General features: G+C 44.4%; 1 protein-coding gene across 1 annotated transcript in view; it reads right to left on the bottom strand.

Annotated features, from left to right (window-relative positions):
- Gcnt2 (glucosaminyl (N-acetyl) transferase 2 (I blood group)) overlaps positions 1–3,446 on the bottom strand; it is a 94,273-nt gene extending 90,827 nt beyond the window's left edge. The window contains exon 1 of the mRNA XM_055595151.1: positions 2,125–3,446. Within this exon, the coding sequence (XP_055451126.1) occupies positions 2,125–3,043 (919 nt within the window). The 5' untranslated portion in view covers positions 3,044–3,446. The remainder of the gene's footprint in view (positions 1–2,124) is intronic.
- Positions 3,447–18,458: the final 15,012 nt, after the last annotated feature.

The following is an 18,458-nucleotide window of genomic DNA, read 5'->3' as shown; positions in this document are numbered from 1 at the left end:
AATAATTTGGAACTTGTGTCAAAGAAAAAAGAGTTCATTCAGGAACAGCTGATATGCAATAGAAAATCGGCTTTAAAAGATGAGGCTAGGAAGACCCGCTTATTTATCACTCTGTCTTCACTACTGAGAGATGAACATGTGGTCTGTTTAAACTCTTGAGGTTGTCTGTGTTTCTAATTCAGCTCCAACAAGGAACAGCATAGGCTGGCCTTGAACTCTCGGATTCACCCACAATGACACCAGGACCTCATCCTCCCATCTCCTCAGTGATGGGATTATAGGCTTGAGCTGTGGTGACCAACCTGCTTCTCATTTAAAAGAATGGGAATTTAGCTAGGAGGTGATGGGAACAAAAATATTCGTCACCACTCAAATTGTATCTATGCCATTTAGTTTTAATTTTATTCCCTTCTCCAATAAACATTCAGTTTTTAACTTTAATTATTTGTACATGTGCTTTATCTGTGTGTGGGTATCCGAATGTGAGTGAGGTTTCCTTGGGTACCAGAAAAGGGCATCAGATCTCCCCCCAACCCCAGCTGCAGTTATGGATAGTTGTGAGCCACCTGATGTGGGTGCTGGGATATGAACCAGAGTCCTTTGCCAAAGCAGTATAAGCTCTTAATTGCTGAGCCATCCCTCCAACACCATAAGGCTTGTGTGTGTGTGTGTGTGTGTGTGTGTGTTATGTATGTAGCGACAGAATCTTAATGTAGATAGCCAGATAACTCATTATGTAGAACCAGGCTGTCCTTGAAGTTCAAGAGCTCTGCCAGCCTTTGTTTCTTAAATGCTGGGATTAATGATGTGTCTCGCCTCTCCCTGACTCATAACGGTGTCACTTTAAAATAGGTATTAGGCTTAATATTTCTTCCTTTTGAGTAACTAGTATTTGCTCAGTGTCCTGCCTGTGTCAAGAGAAAACACAAATCTAGGATGGGCCTACAGATCCAAACAAAATCAAGTTTTCACCTTGACTCTGCTAATCCATTTTTTTTCCATCAGCTATAAAAGAGGCTTAAGTCAGATCTTCCAGTCTGTAAGTACGATTTCTGTAAAGATTCTTTTTTTTTTTTTTTTACTTTAACAGCAATGTGATACATACATACAAAATGGAATAGTACTCAGCCCTATAAAAAGGTGGAAATCTGGTCATTTGTAGCTACATAGATGAATCAGGAAGATATTATGCAAAGTGAACAAAGCCACACACTGAAAGACAAAACACTATATGATTTCACAGATATGTGGAACCTAAAAAAAAAAAAAAATCCAAACCAAATCAAAGCAGCAACAAGAAAAGGAATTGATACGAGAATAGAAAAGTAGAAAGGTGGCTGTGGCAAGGGAGTAGAATTACTGGCCAAAGGGTCCAAAATCCCAGACAGACAGAGGAGTGGGTTGGAGCATCCCACACAGCAGAGTGACTGTGCATCGACTAAGACAGCATTTTCCAAGATCCTCCCCCCAAAAACGCTAGGCAAGCAAGGCACGTTAAGTAGCTTGTCATTCATCCCATACCGCTTGCTCATATCAAAACACCTTGTACTCATCAGTGTATAACAACACGACTTGCAAATAAAACTAGTAATTAACAAAATGAACAAATAAATATTACACACTCAAAAATTAACAATTGAAACTGCCAAGACATTTGTTAGGTTCAATGCTTTTTTTTTTTTTTAAACCTCTGAGCATGGTGGTACATGCCTTTAAATCCCAGCACTCAGGGGACAGAAGCAGGTGGATCTTCAAGTTTGAGGCCAGCCTGGTCTACCGAGTGAGTTTCAGAACGGAACAGCCAGAGTGGCACAGAAAAACCACCTTGAAAAGCCAAAAAGAAAAAAAAATCTTTTGAGAAGCTTATTCGCCATATATATGTATATAAAATGAATATATATATATTCACCTATTCGTCATATATATATATATATATTTATATAATGAACAAATATAAAATGAAGACAGGCACGGCGGCTCATATTTGTAATCTCTGTAAACCCAGATAGTCGTGGCGGTTTCAGGACAGCCTGGGCTGGACACAGCAAGATCAAGTCTCTTAAAAAAAATAACGCTATTGAGAGGAAGATGAGAGTGTGAGAGAGAGAAAAACAATATACATACCAGGAATCCTATTGAGTGTCACCCAGAAATGCTCATCGGGACTATAGGTGTCCTTGGACCACGAGAGTAAGTCCAGAGAACGCTGGTCTTTGAGGACGAAGTTAGCAAACTCACGTGTGAGGGCCACATAGGCAGTGCCAAAGTAAATGGTCATGTTGTGAGGAGGGGGAGTTTTTAATTTTGCGGTGTTATGGACGTAGGGGTTTTTGTGGTCTAACAGCTCCCGGTGGACATACTTGGTCCTTCCAATGGCGTGAGCCGGAGGCAGCACCCCTGGGGTCAGATTCTTCCCAATAAACCCTTTCAGGTACTGAACTATTTCCTTGTTGGTTTTCAGGGGGAAGTCCTGGCCGCAGGTGTTGAGAACGTATTTCCAGGGAACCTCGGAGGCCACCAGATCCTTGATGCAGTTCAGGTCAGCCTGGAGCCGGGAGAAGCCACCATAGACCACCGGCTCCATCTTAGAGGCCAGGAAGGCATTGGGGAAACAGTTTAGCAACTGCTGCACCGCACCTTTGAAGGTCTCCGTCGCCCTCCTGTCCACATGCACGCAGTAGACGTTCTGGGGCATGTAAATGGCCCTGAAGAGTCTCTCAAAGGTGTCAAAATCTTTGTGGATGGTCAGCGTGAAAGCCAAAGGGAAGCCGGCTTCTTCTTTGGAGAGAGTTTCTGTTATGTAGTGATTCTGAACCCTGTACTCGGAGCAGGTGAAGTTTTCCAGGGTGGTTTTCAGTGCGAGGTCTGCTGCATAAAAACCCTCCCCACTGAACATCTGAAAACAGACCTCTGCTAAGACGGAGGCATTGGGAATCGCCCTCGGGAAGTGACTGTTCTCCCACAATTCGCTGTCGTAAATAAATACAAAGGTCAAGGCGGCAACAAGAGACAGGCTAAAAAGACAGTACTTCCAAGAGCCCATCTTCCCAAAGCAGGAAGCGAGCAAAACGTCTTTAGAGACAGGATTGGAGCAGATCTTCTGTTACCTTACATGTTCTCCAGGTCCCAGCGTCATCCCGCACGGAGGTGGTTCCCTTCCCTCTTCCTAGATTGCTTATATTTTCAGTTTTCATTGACAGGCTTCCGAAGCAGCCTCATTGTCCAGCCTCTAACTAACTTAACAACCAATTACTTCACAAAGAGTCCTGCCTCAGGGAGGTTTCCGGAGCCAGTGACCCTACCTGTCCCCACAGGGAAATCACTATCAGTGACCTTCGGGCAAGGCATCTGGAAACTCAGAGCCAAGCCTCTTCTCCCAGTGGAAGGCTGCTAACAGTGCCTGCTCAGCCCTCCACCCGGCTGGCTTCCTGTTAATCATTGCATTCAAATAACTTGGTTTGTTTGCTTAACCAGCTCTGCCCAGCTAAAAGCTTCAATTCGGAGCATGTGAACACTGCCTGGAGAGAGGCTGTCAATAAAAAAATGTCGTGCTTGACAATAAATTGCTTAACCCTGCCTTTTTCCACCCTTGCTCACCCCCCCCCCTTTGAGCCGACAAGGCAGATGACTAACTGTTGAGCCAAATTCTTTCCAGGGCTTAATTTTCTGTGATGCTAGGGAAGAGGTCCTTAAAAAGGCATATTAACTGCTACCCAGACATCCCTGTGGAACTCACCACTTGAAGCGACTGGGAGGATCTGAATAAAGGCTAATTGTTTAAAACAAAACACCCCAAAACATCCCATTACCCCCAAATTCCATGAAGGCTAAAGTTACTGAATGTCAAGTTTGTTTTGTGTTTTCCTCACTCAGGACACAGGCAGGGTGCCCTGGTGCTCAGAGAAGTAAGACAGAGGAGCCAGATCGGTTATAATCCTGCAGACATAGAGACCCAGAGATTCCGAAGCTTTAGTTACTTACATTTTGCCCTGGTTGACCTCTAACAACGGACATCAATTCATTTTGGCCCCTTCAGTTTTACTGGGGAAACTGAGGCTCCCCTTCGAGGTTCTTAGTGTCATTGATAGACTCAGTGTCAGAAATAGACTCAGAGCCGCCCGGTTCACGCCTTTAGTCCCAGCACTTAGGAGGCAGAGGCAGGCGGATCTCTATGAGTTCAAGGCCAGTCCAGCCTAGAGAGAGAGTAGAGTTCCAGGAAAACCAGGGCTACAAAGAGAAACCCTGTCTTGTAAATCTCCCTTCCTCCCCAAGAAAGAAAAAAGAAAGAGAGAAAGAGGGAGACTCAGAAAGAGCCAGGCAGGGCAACTTCATTAGTGTTTAAAAGAACACTGTACAGGTGAAAATCTCGGCAGCTGCCAGGAGGAACGGTGGGGGTCATCTCGCCTTTTAAACTAGGCGCAGCATGGAAATGAACAGAGGAAAGAGCAGTGCGCGCTCAAGAATGGATGTGGGCTAGGGAGCTGAGGAAGGAGCTCAGGCAAACCCTGCCAGGCAGCTCATGATATTTTATAGGCCCCGGACTCAGTGAGTTGTATTTTGAGGGTTTTCTTTCTGCTCACAGATGAAGCCGGGGTAAGGAGGGACTTCCTCTGAAAACTGGCTTTTTTTTTCACATCTTGATGGAGCTTGCCTTAGTTCCTGTTCTGTCCCCAGTAGCCAGGACTACAAGCATGGGTCACTATATATATATATCCAGTTCAGATTTGTAAACAGTTCAAAAGGTGTGTCTCTATGTGTAAGGAATAAGAATGATTTCATCACCATAGGTCAAACCTCAGATCGTGTATAAAAAGTTCTTTACCAGAGTCAGGAGACTTGGTAGAGTGCCAGAACAAACAAGAAGTACACACACACACACACACACACACACACACACACACACACACACACAAGCCAGAGAGCATAGGGGAGATCCCCTAATAGCCCAACTTCAATAAAATGAAATCCTTACCGTCTTTTCCTTTGAGATCTTACTCCTCCCCTACCCCTCTTCCTCGAGCTCGGCTGACGAATTCTGTATCATCCGGTAGCCGCCGGCATGCCGTGTGAAAGGGCGTCCCTGGTGACTCGTGCTCATGTGTCCTCATCTCAGGATCACTTGTTAACCGCACTCAGATGGACACCGAGTGCTTACGCTTTTATTTCCCAGCTTCCGCGCTCACCTTATTGAGAGGTTCCAGGCAACGATGATTTAAAGAGGCAGATAGTTGTACCTGTAAATGGGTCACATTGAACATACCTGTTTGTCCAATGTATCTTAATTATAGAGCCAATACAAATATTGTAGCAGACACTCTTCGTATTTTATATGTTTATCTGACCCCTCCTCACAGACATACATGTTTTGATTAAAGACATAGGGAGAATAATCCCCAGTGGAGCTCAGCGAGAGTCCATGACTTAGCATGCTGGAAGCCACAGGTTCAATTCCCAACATTAAAAAAAACAAAACAAAACAAAACAAAACAAAACAAAAAAACAACAAAAAACACCAAAGCTCTGTGAGTAAAGGTACTTGCTGTAAAACCTGATGAGTGGGGTTTGGTCCCTGGGACCTACATGGCAGCAGGAGAAAACAGACTTCTGAAAGTTGTTCTTGCATCTGCATGTTCTTGCTACAGCTTGTTTGCGTGCGCACACGCACACACACACACACACACACCACGAACAAATAAATCAGACTAAAATGAAAGTCAAGGAAACGCCTAAACAAACAGGAAAACGCAAGTTTATATCCTGTTGTTTAAACCAGGGCTGTTACTACACAGCCCTTCATCGTGTTTCTTGTCACTGTGTTCATAATCACTCTTGTAGAAGACAAGGCCAGAGTCACCGAAGGTTTGGTTCCCACAGCAGCTGTCAATGTGATTATGAGCTACTCCCCAGCTCTGGGTCATAAGCGTCAGAGGCCTGGGGAATGAGCTCCAGAAAGGACCTGGGGGCAAATCCTTAGGGTCCTTAACAGTCTCAAGTTGCTCCGGGAACTGGTTGTGCTGTGTGATTCAGCTGTAGATAGCTTCGTCTGCATGACTCCAAATCAAATAGCATTTCTTAATGACCTGTCAAAGGTGTCTATCCAGAACCCTGTGGGACACATCACTTCCATAATACAGAAAAACAAAACAAAACAAAGAAACTTTCCTAAGAGGAAAACAATTTCTCTAACTTGTACTTCATTTTTCACATCCTTCCAGGTAGACAGTGCACACTTGGAATGAACTGAACTGTGGGGAAGAGTAAATGAAGACATCATCACCTAATTATGCCTGCCTGAACCGGTACAGCCATGCTCACAATCTTGTCTCCTACTTTATCTGGATGACATCAGCTTTGTTCTGGCTCCCACTTTCTCTGTCTTGGCCTTACTCTATCCCTCCATACTCCGGGAGCGCAAGCACCCGGAAGCTGGCTGTTCCCGGACTTTGCAGCCCTCAGGCTTTGGTTAGGAAGCACGGATGTGGTCGTGGGTGCCTGGCTGTGGTACAGTATTGTGACTCACCTGAAATGCCACAAGGGTCCCTCTCGAAATGTCTGCGTCTATTTACAGCATCGTTTGGATAACACTAGTCATTGTATTGAGTACAGGCCAGTGAGATGGCTTAGCCCTTGCCAACAAGCCTGAGCATCTGAGACCCATGTCGTGGACGGAGAGAAGACTCCCACAGGTTGTCCTTTGACCTCCATATGTACAGAGGTACATACACAGGCGTGCACACACACCCATAAAAAATAATAAGAGACAAACATGATTTTATTTTCTCTCTCTCTCTCTCTTTTTTTTTTTCATTTATTTTTACTTTATGCGCTTAAGCGTTTTATCTGAATTCATGCATGTGCATGCTTGGGGCTAGAGAAAGTCAGAAGAAGCTGTTGGGAGTTGCAAACAGTTGTGAACTGCCCTGTGGGTGCTGGCCATGGCACCCAAGTCTTCTGTGGGCGCAGTAGGTGTCCTTAGCCATCTCTGTAGCCTCATTATCTCTGGTACCTCTTCACCGCCCCAGAGGCAGCCACCAGGAGGTGATCCAGCGGGATAAGGAAACCAGGAACCAGTATAGACCTGCTGACCATTCAATAAATCTCAGGATGTGTATTTGTTTCGGAGGTCAGGGGAACATGTTGCTATGTCCTTAGGGCATACTGGAAAACTCTCACTGAAGGACATTAACCATTTTTTTTTAATTACATCAGCTATACGGAGGGCTGAATTTAAAGCAGTGCCTTAAATTTTTCAGGCTCACCGGGACACCCAAGGTAGATTTCCCACAATTCATTTTATAATGACATCATCATTATAAACAGAAACCGAATAAGTTGGTGGGAACTTTGTGAATCTGGAAACCGAATAAGTTGGTGAGAACTTTGTGAATCTGGAAAAGCCTGGTGAGGTTTCAGAGAGACAAGAGCCTGGATTAAACTCATTTATTTTTAAATGAAGTTCCCAGGCTTCTTGTTGGCTTCCTTTCCTTCCTCCTCCTTTTCACATTTTTACTATTGTTGAATTCGGAGCCCTGTCTTGTCTTATAATCCTGGATGTTTGCAGCCACAGGAAATAGCCCGAAGCACCAGGGTTTTAAAATAGCCAGGAAGCCTGGTTAAAAAGTTCCCTGAACGGGGTGAAGGAAGGCGACTCTCCACGGGCTCCGAGCCTCTAATAGTCACGTGTTCTCAAGCTCCAGGCTTGGTCTGGGCGCAATTCGAGAAGACAAGCCCCGCCCCAACCCCTCTGGCTCAAGTAAACAGTCTCTGGATCTGGGTTTCACTTCATAGCTAGGTCACCCTTGAGTCTTAATTTGTTTTTTTTTGTTTTTGTTTTTGTTTTTCTAGCTGTAAAAACAACAACAACAATGGTGTCCTGCAGCTCCTGGGAAGACCATGTCGGCAATGCAGCTCTACCCTGCTGCTCATGGGCGCTCAGTGATGTCCAGGCTAATCTTAGACCTTGAAGACAAGCCGCCTTGAAGAAAAGGATAATGGGTAGAGAATGATCAGGTTTTATGGTTTAACTTAAAATGTCTGGAAACAGGGCAATAGGAAAGGGAAAGTGAACCTGGTCTTGTCACGCTCAGCCAAGAAATGTAGCTGAGGTGAAGCAAGGTTGGAGCTGGAGCTGAAAGCTCCAGAGCCCTTCGGTGCAGGAGTTTGTAGCCACTGCAGGCGTCATGTGCTAAGTACTGAGGGAGGAGGTGAGCCCCAAGCCACAGGAGCATTGACAGCCCCACGTTGTTGCAGAAAATCACCAGGTTTGACTTGAGTGTATTTATATTTTTAGGTTGGGTCCTGTTCTAGCTTGTTTTCTGTTGCTATTTATAAAGGCCATGATTAAAAGCAACTTGGGGAGGAAAAGGTTTATTTCATTTTACAGCATACAGGCTATCAGAAAAGGAAAACAAGGCAGTAACTCAAGAGGGAAACTGGAGACAGGAGCTGAAGTACAGATTATGGAGGAATGATCATTGATACCTTGCTTCTTCCTAGGCTCCCGAGTTTAGTGACCTTTCATTTTTCTTTTCTTCTTTTCATATTGCACAAGGAAAATTTTTTCCTATCTTTTTTCTCCATTATGTATGTATGTATGTATGTATGTATGTATGTATGTATGTATGTATGTAATTATTTATTTAACCGCTTTACAGTCTGATCCCAGCCCCCTCCTTCCTCTCCTCCCAGTCCCACCCTCATATCCTCTTTCCCCGACTCCTCAGTCTCCTTCTTCTCAGAGAAGGGGAGTCCCCCAAGGGGGTATCAATGTACCCTGGCACCTCAAGTTGCAGTATGACTAAGCACATCCTCTCCCACTGAGGCCAGACAAGGGAATCTGGCCAGGGGAAAGGGATCCAAAGGCAGGCAACAGAGACAGAGCTTGACCTTACTCCCATTGTTAGGGGACCCACATGATGACCAAGCTGAACATCTGCTACGTACATGTACCGAGTCTAGGTCCAGCCCTAGTGACCTTTCTTACACAGCTCAGAACCACCCGCCTAGAAATAGTACCCCATAGTAGTTCGGGCCCTCTTACATCATTACCAATCAAGAAAAGGCCTCATAACCACACCTACCAGCCCATCTGATAGGAGCAATTCTTCAACTGATGTGTTTTTGTTCCGTATATTTCAAGTTAATGACCAAGATTAGCAACCAAAAGTGTTTTAAGGCTGGATATATTTTATGTGTCAGATACAGCTTATATACTGGTATTACTATGGGGCAAAGGTCCAGTCCTCATCAAGTTCACAGTCTGATTTTGAAGTTAAAAAAAATGAAAGATGGCTTCCATGGTGGCACTTGAGAAGACCAGGCCTCACCCTCCCACCCCCCAAAAGTCACCAGTCCCAGGAACTAGGCCATAGGTCAGCAATTCCAAAAACAAGACCATAAAATCCCCCTACCCAAGGAATAGCATGGAGGTAACCACAAGAGTGGGAAGGTATCTTATCTCAGGGTGGGGCATCTGTGCTGGGCAACCCACACACCTTGTAGTAGAATATTATGGCACAGAAATATCTAACATTATTGAGGTCTATGTTAGTTATGTTAGTCAGCCAATCACTTTGTAACAAGCTTGCCCTTGCTGAATGTCATCCAATCTTGTAACTGCTAAGCTGGAATTTCCTGAACCGTGCTGTAACCCTAAATAAAAACCCCTCTCTCCCTGAGCTCGAAGCTCTACACTCAAGAACGGCTGCGTCAGTGATGGTGTGGGCCCGAGCTCGTGCTTGTAATAAAGACCTTACTGTGTTTGCATCAGAATTGGTGCTCTTTGGGGCCCTCGAGACTTGGGCATAACAGGGTTGGATTCTGTATTAGGTTGAGACTAGGTTAAGAAGAGTGCCAGGAAAGATTATCACCTCCCTTCTTCCAGGTTCAGTGGACTGCTCAGCAGACTAGAGGTCAAGGCAACAGTCCACCCTGCTGCCAGGTCACCAGGCCCGGGAACCCCGCTCTCCCTGTGTCTTACAGACCAGTCTGCAAAGAACCAGTTGGTGCTTTACCAGCTCAGGAAAGAGGCTCCACTAAGTTTCAGCAAAGGCCAGAGGTGAGGGTACCTATCTGTCATCTTAGCCCTTGGGAGACCAACAGTGGAGGGTGGAGCTTGAGGCTGGCATGAGTTACATAATGAGAGTTTTTCTCAAAAGTCAGTGAAACTTTACTTTTGATCTTTAATATCAGAAGAAACATTCTAACACACTTGCAAAAAGGCCTAGGGTTCCTTTTTTTCTTTATCAAAAAATTATTTGCTTATTATTATTATGTGCGTGTGCGTATTTTGTGTGCATGCAAACTCTCACATAGCGGTATGTGTGTGTTTGGTGGTCAGAGAATAACTTATTTTTTCCTTCCACCACATGAGTCCTAGGGGATTGAACTCAGGTCTTCAGGGCTAACTGTAGGCCTTTTTACCCACTAATTCATGTCACTAGTCCCCAGTTCAGGGGTTCATTTTCATTTTAGCCTGTTATCAAGTTCAAACTTCACAGGTAATATTCTGGAAGAGATGGATTAATGTACATTTATTTATTAATGTACATTTTAAAATCCAGAGACTGCCAGTTATCTCCTAAGTCCTGTGATTTTTTTCCCTTGTCTGGATGTGAAAGAAACAGATTGTTGCAGTCCATTCTCAACATGAGAAGCACTTAGAGTTCATGAGAGTTAACAAAGGCTTGTCTGAAGACTAAGAGATCACAATGGAAATGGGGCAGTATAGAGGTGATCTTTGTTCACATAGTATTAAGCCGTATGTGTCTCTGTATACTTGATTGTTAATTGCTGAATCAGCAGTGAGCTAAATGCTAACAGATTCTGGTCTTGTCATTATGGTTGAAGAATTTCCTGTCTCAATGTTGTGTCAAAATTGTTCTCCATCATCTCTGATTGGTCAATAAAGAGCTAAACAACCCACAGTGAGCAGGAGAGTTAAGACAGACTTGAAATCCCTCCTGGGGGGGGGAGGGGTTCCAAGAAGAGTGAGAGAGAAAGAGAGAAAGAATGAGGAGGAGGTCTCCTTAAGGGAGTCACCATGGGGACAAGGATGGAGCAGGAGAAGCCAGGGAGAGACTAGAGGACAGGTAACAGGGACTATGGCTGGACAGTAGTCCAGACCGGCATAGCAGGGTTAAAATAAACGAGAGTCTGCCCAGCTATAGTGCTTTAAAGTTTAAATGTCTCTGCCTCATTATTTGGAAGCTAGAGCAGGAATAGAAATAACCTTTAATTGAACAGGGCAGCCTCAAGCCCCAAACTTTTCACTGGGTGAGGCTTGTGTCCTCTGCCAATGAGATAGAAATTGGAGTTCAGGAGTGCACTTTCCAACCTGTGGAGAAAAGGACAGAAAATTTCTCCCAGTCCAAGGATTTTAAAAACACCCCTTTAAGCCACATCCAGGGGATAAGCCATTTTTGCCTTTCTTTGTGCCAGTGTGTCCTTCTACAGAATTTTATATTAAGGACTGTTTTGTTTTTTTACTAGTCTCTTGAATGTTTTTTTTTAATCTTATTTTCAACAAAGGAAACTGTAGAACATGGTTTAAACATTAATTTTCATAAAATGTCAAATGTTATACTGAAAATATCAATGGATGTTAATGGTTTAACAAGACAGAATATAAGAAATAGTGCCCTGTTGGGCTGGAGAGATGGCTCAGTGGTTAAGAGACCTGGCTGCTCTTCCAGAGGTCTTGAGTTCAATTCCCAGCAACCACATGGTGGCTCACAACCATATGTAATGGGATCTGGTTTCCTTTCTGGCATGTACTCATATACATAAATAAATTGAAAGGATATTTAAAAGGAAGAATGCCCTGCTTGCATATGTCATATGTTTTTTAAAAACATATGCTGTTTTTTAAAAAACTGAATACAAAACCCAGTATTTTTTCACATCCCATGTCCTCATTTACTTTTAAGCTTTTATTTTTGCATTTTCCCCATATTTAAGTAAATGTATTTGATAAAGATACTTTGTCATATTCTAAATGTGAATTCACTTAGTAAAAGTGAAAAACTATCATAAGAAACAAATTATTGTTGTTACAGTGTTATTATTTTGTTTTATTATTCATATATGTATACAATGTATTTTGAACATATGTACCCCCCTTTCCCCTCCAGCATCTCCAGGATCTTTATCCCTTTCTCCCTGCAGCATGCTATTCATTAAAAACGTCTTTGGAAACAGAACTCTTAGGTGCCATGGTCAAATGGGATTCATTCACTCATTTTCCTTCCTTCCTTCCTTCCTTCCTTCCTTCCTTCCTTCCTTCCTTCCTTCCTTCCTTCCTTCCTTCCTTTCTTTCTTTCTTTCTTTCTTTCTTTCTTTCTTTCTTTCTCTGACTGCCAATCACTGTGCTCAGTTCTGGAAATACAGAATATAAGTGTAGCTCAAATGAGTCTAAGCCTCCTGGGTCTTAGATGCCACAGGGAAATTAAACAGAGGTAATGGTGGGAAAGCGGATCCTTTCAGTTTCCTCCTTCTTGTATTTTTCCAGCCAGTTCTTCTCTGCAGAACAGGCTCCCCAAGGGATAAAATTGCCTGGAAGCATTCCATAGAGGCATTGCTCGGGAATCCTCTTAGCCATGGGAGGCAAAGGCAGTTCACTGCATTGGTTATACGTGGAACAATAAAACTGGAATGTGCAAATGGAAAGATGTGTTTGTCTCCAGTCACACCCCAGAGGCTTGAAAATACTGGCCACAGGGAACAGCCAGCTGAGGTCCCGACTCTCCAAGCTAAGGCTGCCCCAGTGTGACCTTCCCTCTGCAACCATAGAGGGTGCCCAGCTCCAGAAGAGAAGAGGCCTGGGGAGTTACTAAGGTCTAAGGGACTGCACCCTCAACGAAGGTACAGGGCTCATTCACCCTAGGATAGCCTTCCCCGTTGTCACTCAGAGCCTGTCTCTTCCACAGACAACATTCTGGATTCCTTGTTCAGACGTTTTCTTCATACGTTAAGTTGTGCCCTTTGATTTAGTTCCCTGTAAGGTATCCTATATGGTTTCAGACTGAAAAGAAAAAAAAAAGAAAGAAAGAAAGAAAGAAAGAAAGAAAGAAAGAAAGAAAGAAAGAAAGAAGAATGAGGACATGACTACTCCCAAAGTACAGAGAAGATTTTTACTGTAGATACGAGGGATTGCATAGCCAGATGCAGTGACATCCCGAAGAGTGCACAGTGAACATGACCATGAGTCAGGCAGTAGGAGGAGAGGAGAGAGGGGAGAGCCAGGAAACCAGGAGGGGAAAGGGTAGACAAAAAGGATTGGGTGATCAAAATGGCTGGATTATATAGGGAAGGGCATCTGGGAGAAGGGCAGGCCAGGGCTAAAGATGGGTACATTTAGAATAGAGGGTAGTGTATGCCAGCCATATCCTGTAACAGGTAGGGATGCTGGGAGAACCTGGTAGCCAGTTCCCTCAGTTAGCTATTTGTCCCAGGTTAGAGATCTACCACAGACCCGAATGGCCTTTAACTTTAATGGATATCTAACTCAAGTATGTCCACACTGGGGATGGGAACTCCTGGGATTTCTGACAGGATTTGGTACAAATCCTGGGCTGAGAATTTGGAGTTGGGAGACAGGTAATATACCTTGAAGCTGCCACTTTCTCTTGATTATAGTTCTTCTAAGGCAAGCAGCCTTTTTTTTTTTTTTTTTTTTTTTTTAATTTTTCTTCCTCTTTCTTTTCAGGAATGTAACACAGCCTGCCATGCCTCCCTTCCAAGTATTTATATTTAGTACTTCTGGTGATATAAGGAGGAGGCAGGACCCCTGGAGTGATGTTTCTCCCCTTAAACCCTTTCAGGTACTGAATTATTTCCTTGTTGGTTCTCGGGAGGAAGTCCTGCCTACAGGTATTGAGAACACACTTCCAGGTGACTCTGGAGGTCGCAAGGTCTTCCATGCAGTGCAGTTTAGACTGGAGCCAGGAGCCTACGTAGACCACAGTCTCTCTCTCTCTGAGGCTAGAAAGATGTTTGAGAAGCAGCCAGGAAGCCCTTTCACCAAATCTGTGAAGGCAGATGTGGCCTTCTTATCCACAAGGACACAGTAGACATCTTGGGGAGTGTGAATGGCCCTGAAATGAAAAGCCTTTCAAATGTACCAAAGCCTTTGTGAACAAGCATCACATAAGCCAAAGGGAACACAGCCTCTTTTTCAGACAGAGGGCTCATTATGTAGTGATTTTGATGCAGATATTCTTGGCAAGTTCTATTCTTCACGGGGGCCATGGATCTATTTTCACCAAAGACATTTTTCCCCCTCTGTCACAATCATATCACAGACTTCACAGACTGAAACCTTTGAGATGCTTCTCAGTCTACGGGATTTTTTTTTTTTTTTTGGCACTAAATTGTTGAGAGGCAGGAATAAAGGAATAATTGTGGACAGAGCAGTCAGCCCTGTGACAAACCCAAGCATCTTCCTCACCAAACATCCAGGGCTCAGGATAGTCACCCTGGGACAGCCTTCCCCTTTTCCTGCCTCTCCCAGAGACAACTTCATTTTTTTTTTCTTCTGTGATGTTCAAATCTACATTTGTCACTTGCCTGATTTTGTTTCACTACCAATGCCAGTCTTCAAGTCCACATACAGACACAGGGTGGGGACAGATCTGCTTTTAACTTCTCGGTTTGGTCAGTGCTGTGTGAAGACCCTGAAAATTGTACTCAGCTGCCTGTTCAGGGTAAAGAATAATGTGGAATGAGAATAATGTTATGCCCAGTTCATGAGATCCCCAAAGACCACCAGGAATCGACTCCACTGCAAATACATGAGGGTCTTTTTATTACAAGATACAGCTTGGGCTCACACACCCTCAACCGCCAAAGTGGTGAGAGGTGAGAGCCTCATGCTCAGGTTAGTTGGGTGATTTAAAGAGTCCAGTCCCTCCCAGCATGCCCAAAGCAGGGGGATGCCTGCCTGGCAAGCATCTATTGGTCGAAACACAAAAGGGGATGCTGAATTTTGAACTGATTGGCTATAGGAAGGCCCCCAAATCATTAATAGTCTGGCTTCCCTTGTTTGGCTGCCCTACAGGAGAGGGGCCGGTTTCCTAGCAACTGTATCTCTAGTAGGCAGGAAAAGAATGCAGTAAGGCTAGTTCTTCCTCTCAGGGCATTCCCTGCAGGTGGCTGGACATGTCTCCACCTGGCTGGCCTTCGTTCAGGCTTGTCCTTTAAAACAATACCCGCTAATTTTTAATTCTTTGGTATCTCAAATGTGTGCTGTTCTGTGAGCATGCTTCCCATATAGAAAGCACCAACAAACACTAATGTTTAGTATAAGGAATGCTGAATTTCTTCAAGTCAGGCCACCAAAGCGGTCCTGAGGCTGGTCGCATTGACAATACCTCAGCCACAATTGTTCTGTACTTGGATCTAAAAAAATAAAGAACAGGAAGTCCTATTTTTCAAGGCTGGAGGACACATTAGAATTCCTCACATCAACTCAATTTACAAACGAAGAAATATGGAAGTGAATGGTGGCCAATATTCTATAGCAGGTTTGTTTCCACAGCCTCACCCACAGTCAGGGGGACTGGAAAGTTGAAACTAAGACAAGCTGAGTGGATGGCACAGTGGAGTCTTAAACTTGAATTTTCCTTTCCTCTATCATTTCTTCTGCCCCTTCCTTTCTTCTGTCCCTCCCTCACTCCCAACATCGCCCCTTTCTTCTTTTATCTCCTTTCTTCTTCTCTACTCCTGCTTATTTTGAGGCAGGGTTTCTCTGTGTATCCCTAGCTATCCTGGAACATGCTCTTTCCACATGCTGGCCTCAAATTTAATACATTCCTAAGGCTGGCCTTAAATTCCTGACCCTCCTGCCTCAGTTTCCTCAGTGCAAAGATTACAGAAATAGGCCACAATTCCTGTGCTTTCCTTCCCTTTTAGGATGGTATCAAACTGTATTGGTCAGGCTGTTTAAAACTCCTGGGTCTTATCTGTTGTTGGAAGGACCCTGATGTTTGAGGTTGCAGTCCTCCCAGTCTGGATACCCTTTCTGAACTAAATGCTAGATGGAGGACTCCCTCTTCCCAGTGGGGCCTCCTAGTTTTTGCCTGACCTCACCTGGAGAGTGTCTTTAGACATAGATGGCTAAGGAGCTCCCCACTCACTCCTTAAGGGGTATGTACCCAGAAGTGGTTTCCTGGAGGTCATTTCTCAGACTTCTGAGCCGTACTTTTCCTGCCTTCGTGGGCTGGTGGCCAACAGCCCCCCAGGGAGGATGAGAATCTCTAGCCATTATCCACCATAGTAGTGGGGACTACACACACACACACACACACACACACACACCACCCATCCCAGCAATGAAATCTGACTGTTCTGATTACATGGGCCTCTAAGTTGAAACAGTCTCTTCTTTGGCTTAAAGAACTCCTATTTACCTCTCAGGTCCTGCTGGGATACAGGCTCCCTGCTGATTCTTTTCTGCTTTCCAAAGTCTGGGCTGGAAGCCCCTTCACTTCATGAGATCCTGGCCCCCCATAATTGTGTGTTTGCTTTAATAAGCTCCCGGAACAGTGTGTCTGTTTGTTGATCATTGTATTTTTCACACCTTGCTCATGGGAGACACAAAGGAATGGGTTCTTACCTCTGTGTCTGATGTCCTGGTTAGTTAGTTATTATTTTGTTTATTTTTTTTTTGTCACCTTGACACATCTGGAATCATTTGAAAAGAGAGAACCTCTCTTTTCAAAGAGAGGTTGAGAAAAAACATCCCTACCAGATTGACCTGGGGGCAAGCCTGTGGTGCATTTTCTTGGTTGGTGACTAATGTGGGAGTGCCTAGCTTACTGTGGGTGATGCCACCCCTGTGGAGATAGTCGGAGTAAGATGAGCAAGCCAGGAAGAGTACTGACCTCTGTTTCAGGTCCTGCCTCCACGTTCCTGCCTTGAGTTCCTGTTCTGACTTCCCTCAGCCATGGAGTGGTAAGCTTAAATAAACCCTTTCCTACCCAAGTTACTTTTGGTCATCAGGTAATAGGACCCCAGACCTTGGCACTGCTGACTCCATGATGGAAGGACCAGTGAGGGTATAAAGTTCAACACGTATACAATCCTGCCTGCCAAAACCAAAACAAAGGCCTAATCCGTCAAAGTCCATAGTTCTGGGAAAGTCTTGAAATGTACTTACCTTGCCTTTCAGCTTCTGTAGTTTCACTTCTGGCTAATTGTTCTTGACAGCAGAACTATGTCAACCCCAAACATGGTTTTTGTGCTTAAAGGCTCACCGTGAGAAAGGCTCAGGGCTACCCTGGGATCCCGAACATTCAGTATAGTCACAGACCATCTGTTAAAGATTTTTCCGTTGGCTTAAACCCATGCCGGAGCAGTCTTCCCTACTGGGTACCCCACAACAATTACGATTAGAATCCCTAATTAAGCCAACAGGGCTCAACAAAACTAAGCCTGGAGACCCAATCTGGCTTGCGGACTAGTTTTATACAATTTTAAAACTAAGAATGATTTAATATACTTTTAAGTGGTTGGGAAAAAATTAACATTATCTTGGTTGGCCCCACTATGGCTCAGACCCTGTCAAGATGTGGTGCTGCCACCTCGTGGCCCAGTATAGAATAGCTCAGTGTGTCCCTTCCTTTCTTTGCAGTACTGAGATAGAACCCAAGGCCTTGCGTACTACACAAGCATTCGACCACTGAGCCCCAGTCCTCTTTTCCTCAGAGAGAGAGAGAGAGAGAGAGAGAGAGAGAGAGAGAGAGAGAGAGAAAGAGAGAGAGAGAGAGAGAGATTCACTAATTTGCTCAGACCAGCCTTGAACTTCAGACTCATGCAGAGTTGATATTACAGGCCTGTGCCACCCCGCCCCCAGCTTCCCTGAGACACCCCTCCCCGCCCTTTTCTTTTGAGAGGGCTCAAAGTTTGTGCCTGGAAGAAAGTGTGACTGTTTATACTGCCATAGTATTTTGTTCCCAAACACACTGTAAGCAGTGGGAAGGGAAGAACAAGGTTCGAAGACCTGAAAGAGGTGCCTCCCTGTGACCTTTGGAGGGTCCAAGTCCCCACTGAACCTGTGCAGTCAGCTCCACCCTCCAGCAAAGCTATGTACCGTGATGCCTGAGAGGTTTCATAAGGCATGTGATAGTGAATTGAGTTATTATCTAAGAATGGCAACACAATCAAAAGAGGAGGAGGACGAGGAGGACGAGGAGGAAGCAGCAGCAGCAGCTGGGTAGTGGTAGCACACGTCTTTAATCTCAGCACTTGGGAGGCAGATGCAGGGAAATCTCTATGATTTTAAGGCCAGCCTGGTCTACAGATCAGGTTCCAGGACAACCAAGGCAACATAGAAAAACTCTGTCCCAAAACAAGCAAATGACAAACAAACAAAACAAAGCAAAGGAATGAAAAAAAAGGGAAAAAAGAAACACACACACTCATAGGATAACTTCTATATATTCTATTAAATCATTAGAAGC

The sequence above is a fragment of the Psammomys obesus genome, unplaced genomic scaffold (assembly GCF_907164565.1).
Source record: "Psammomys obesus unplaced genomic scaffold, mPsaObe1.curated_primary_1811, whole genome shotgun sequence".
In the NCBI taxonomy this organism is placed as follows: domain Eukaryota; kingdom Metazoa; phylum Chordata; class Mammalia; order Rodentia; family Muridae; genus Psammomys; species Psammomys obesus.
This window is presented reverse-complemented; position numbering and strand designations above follow the sequence as displayed.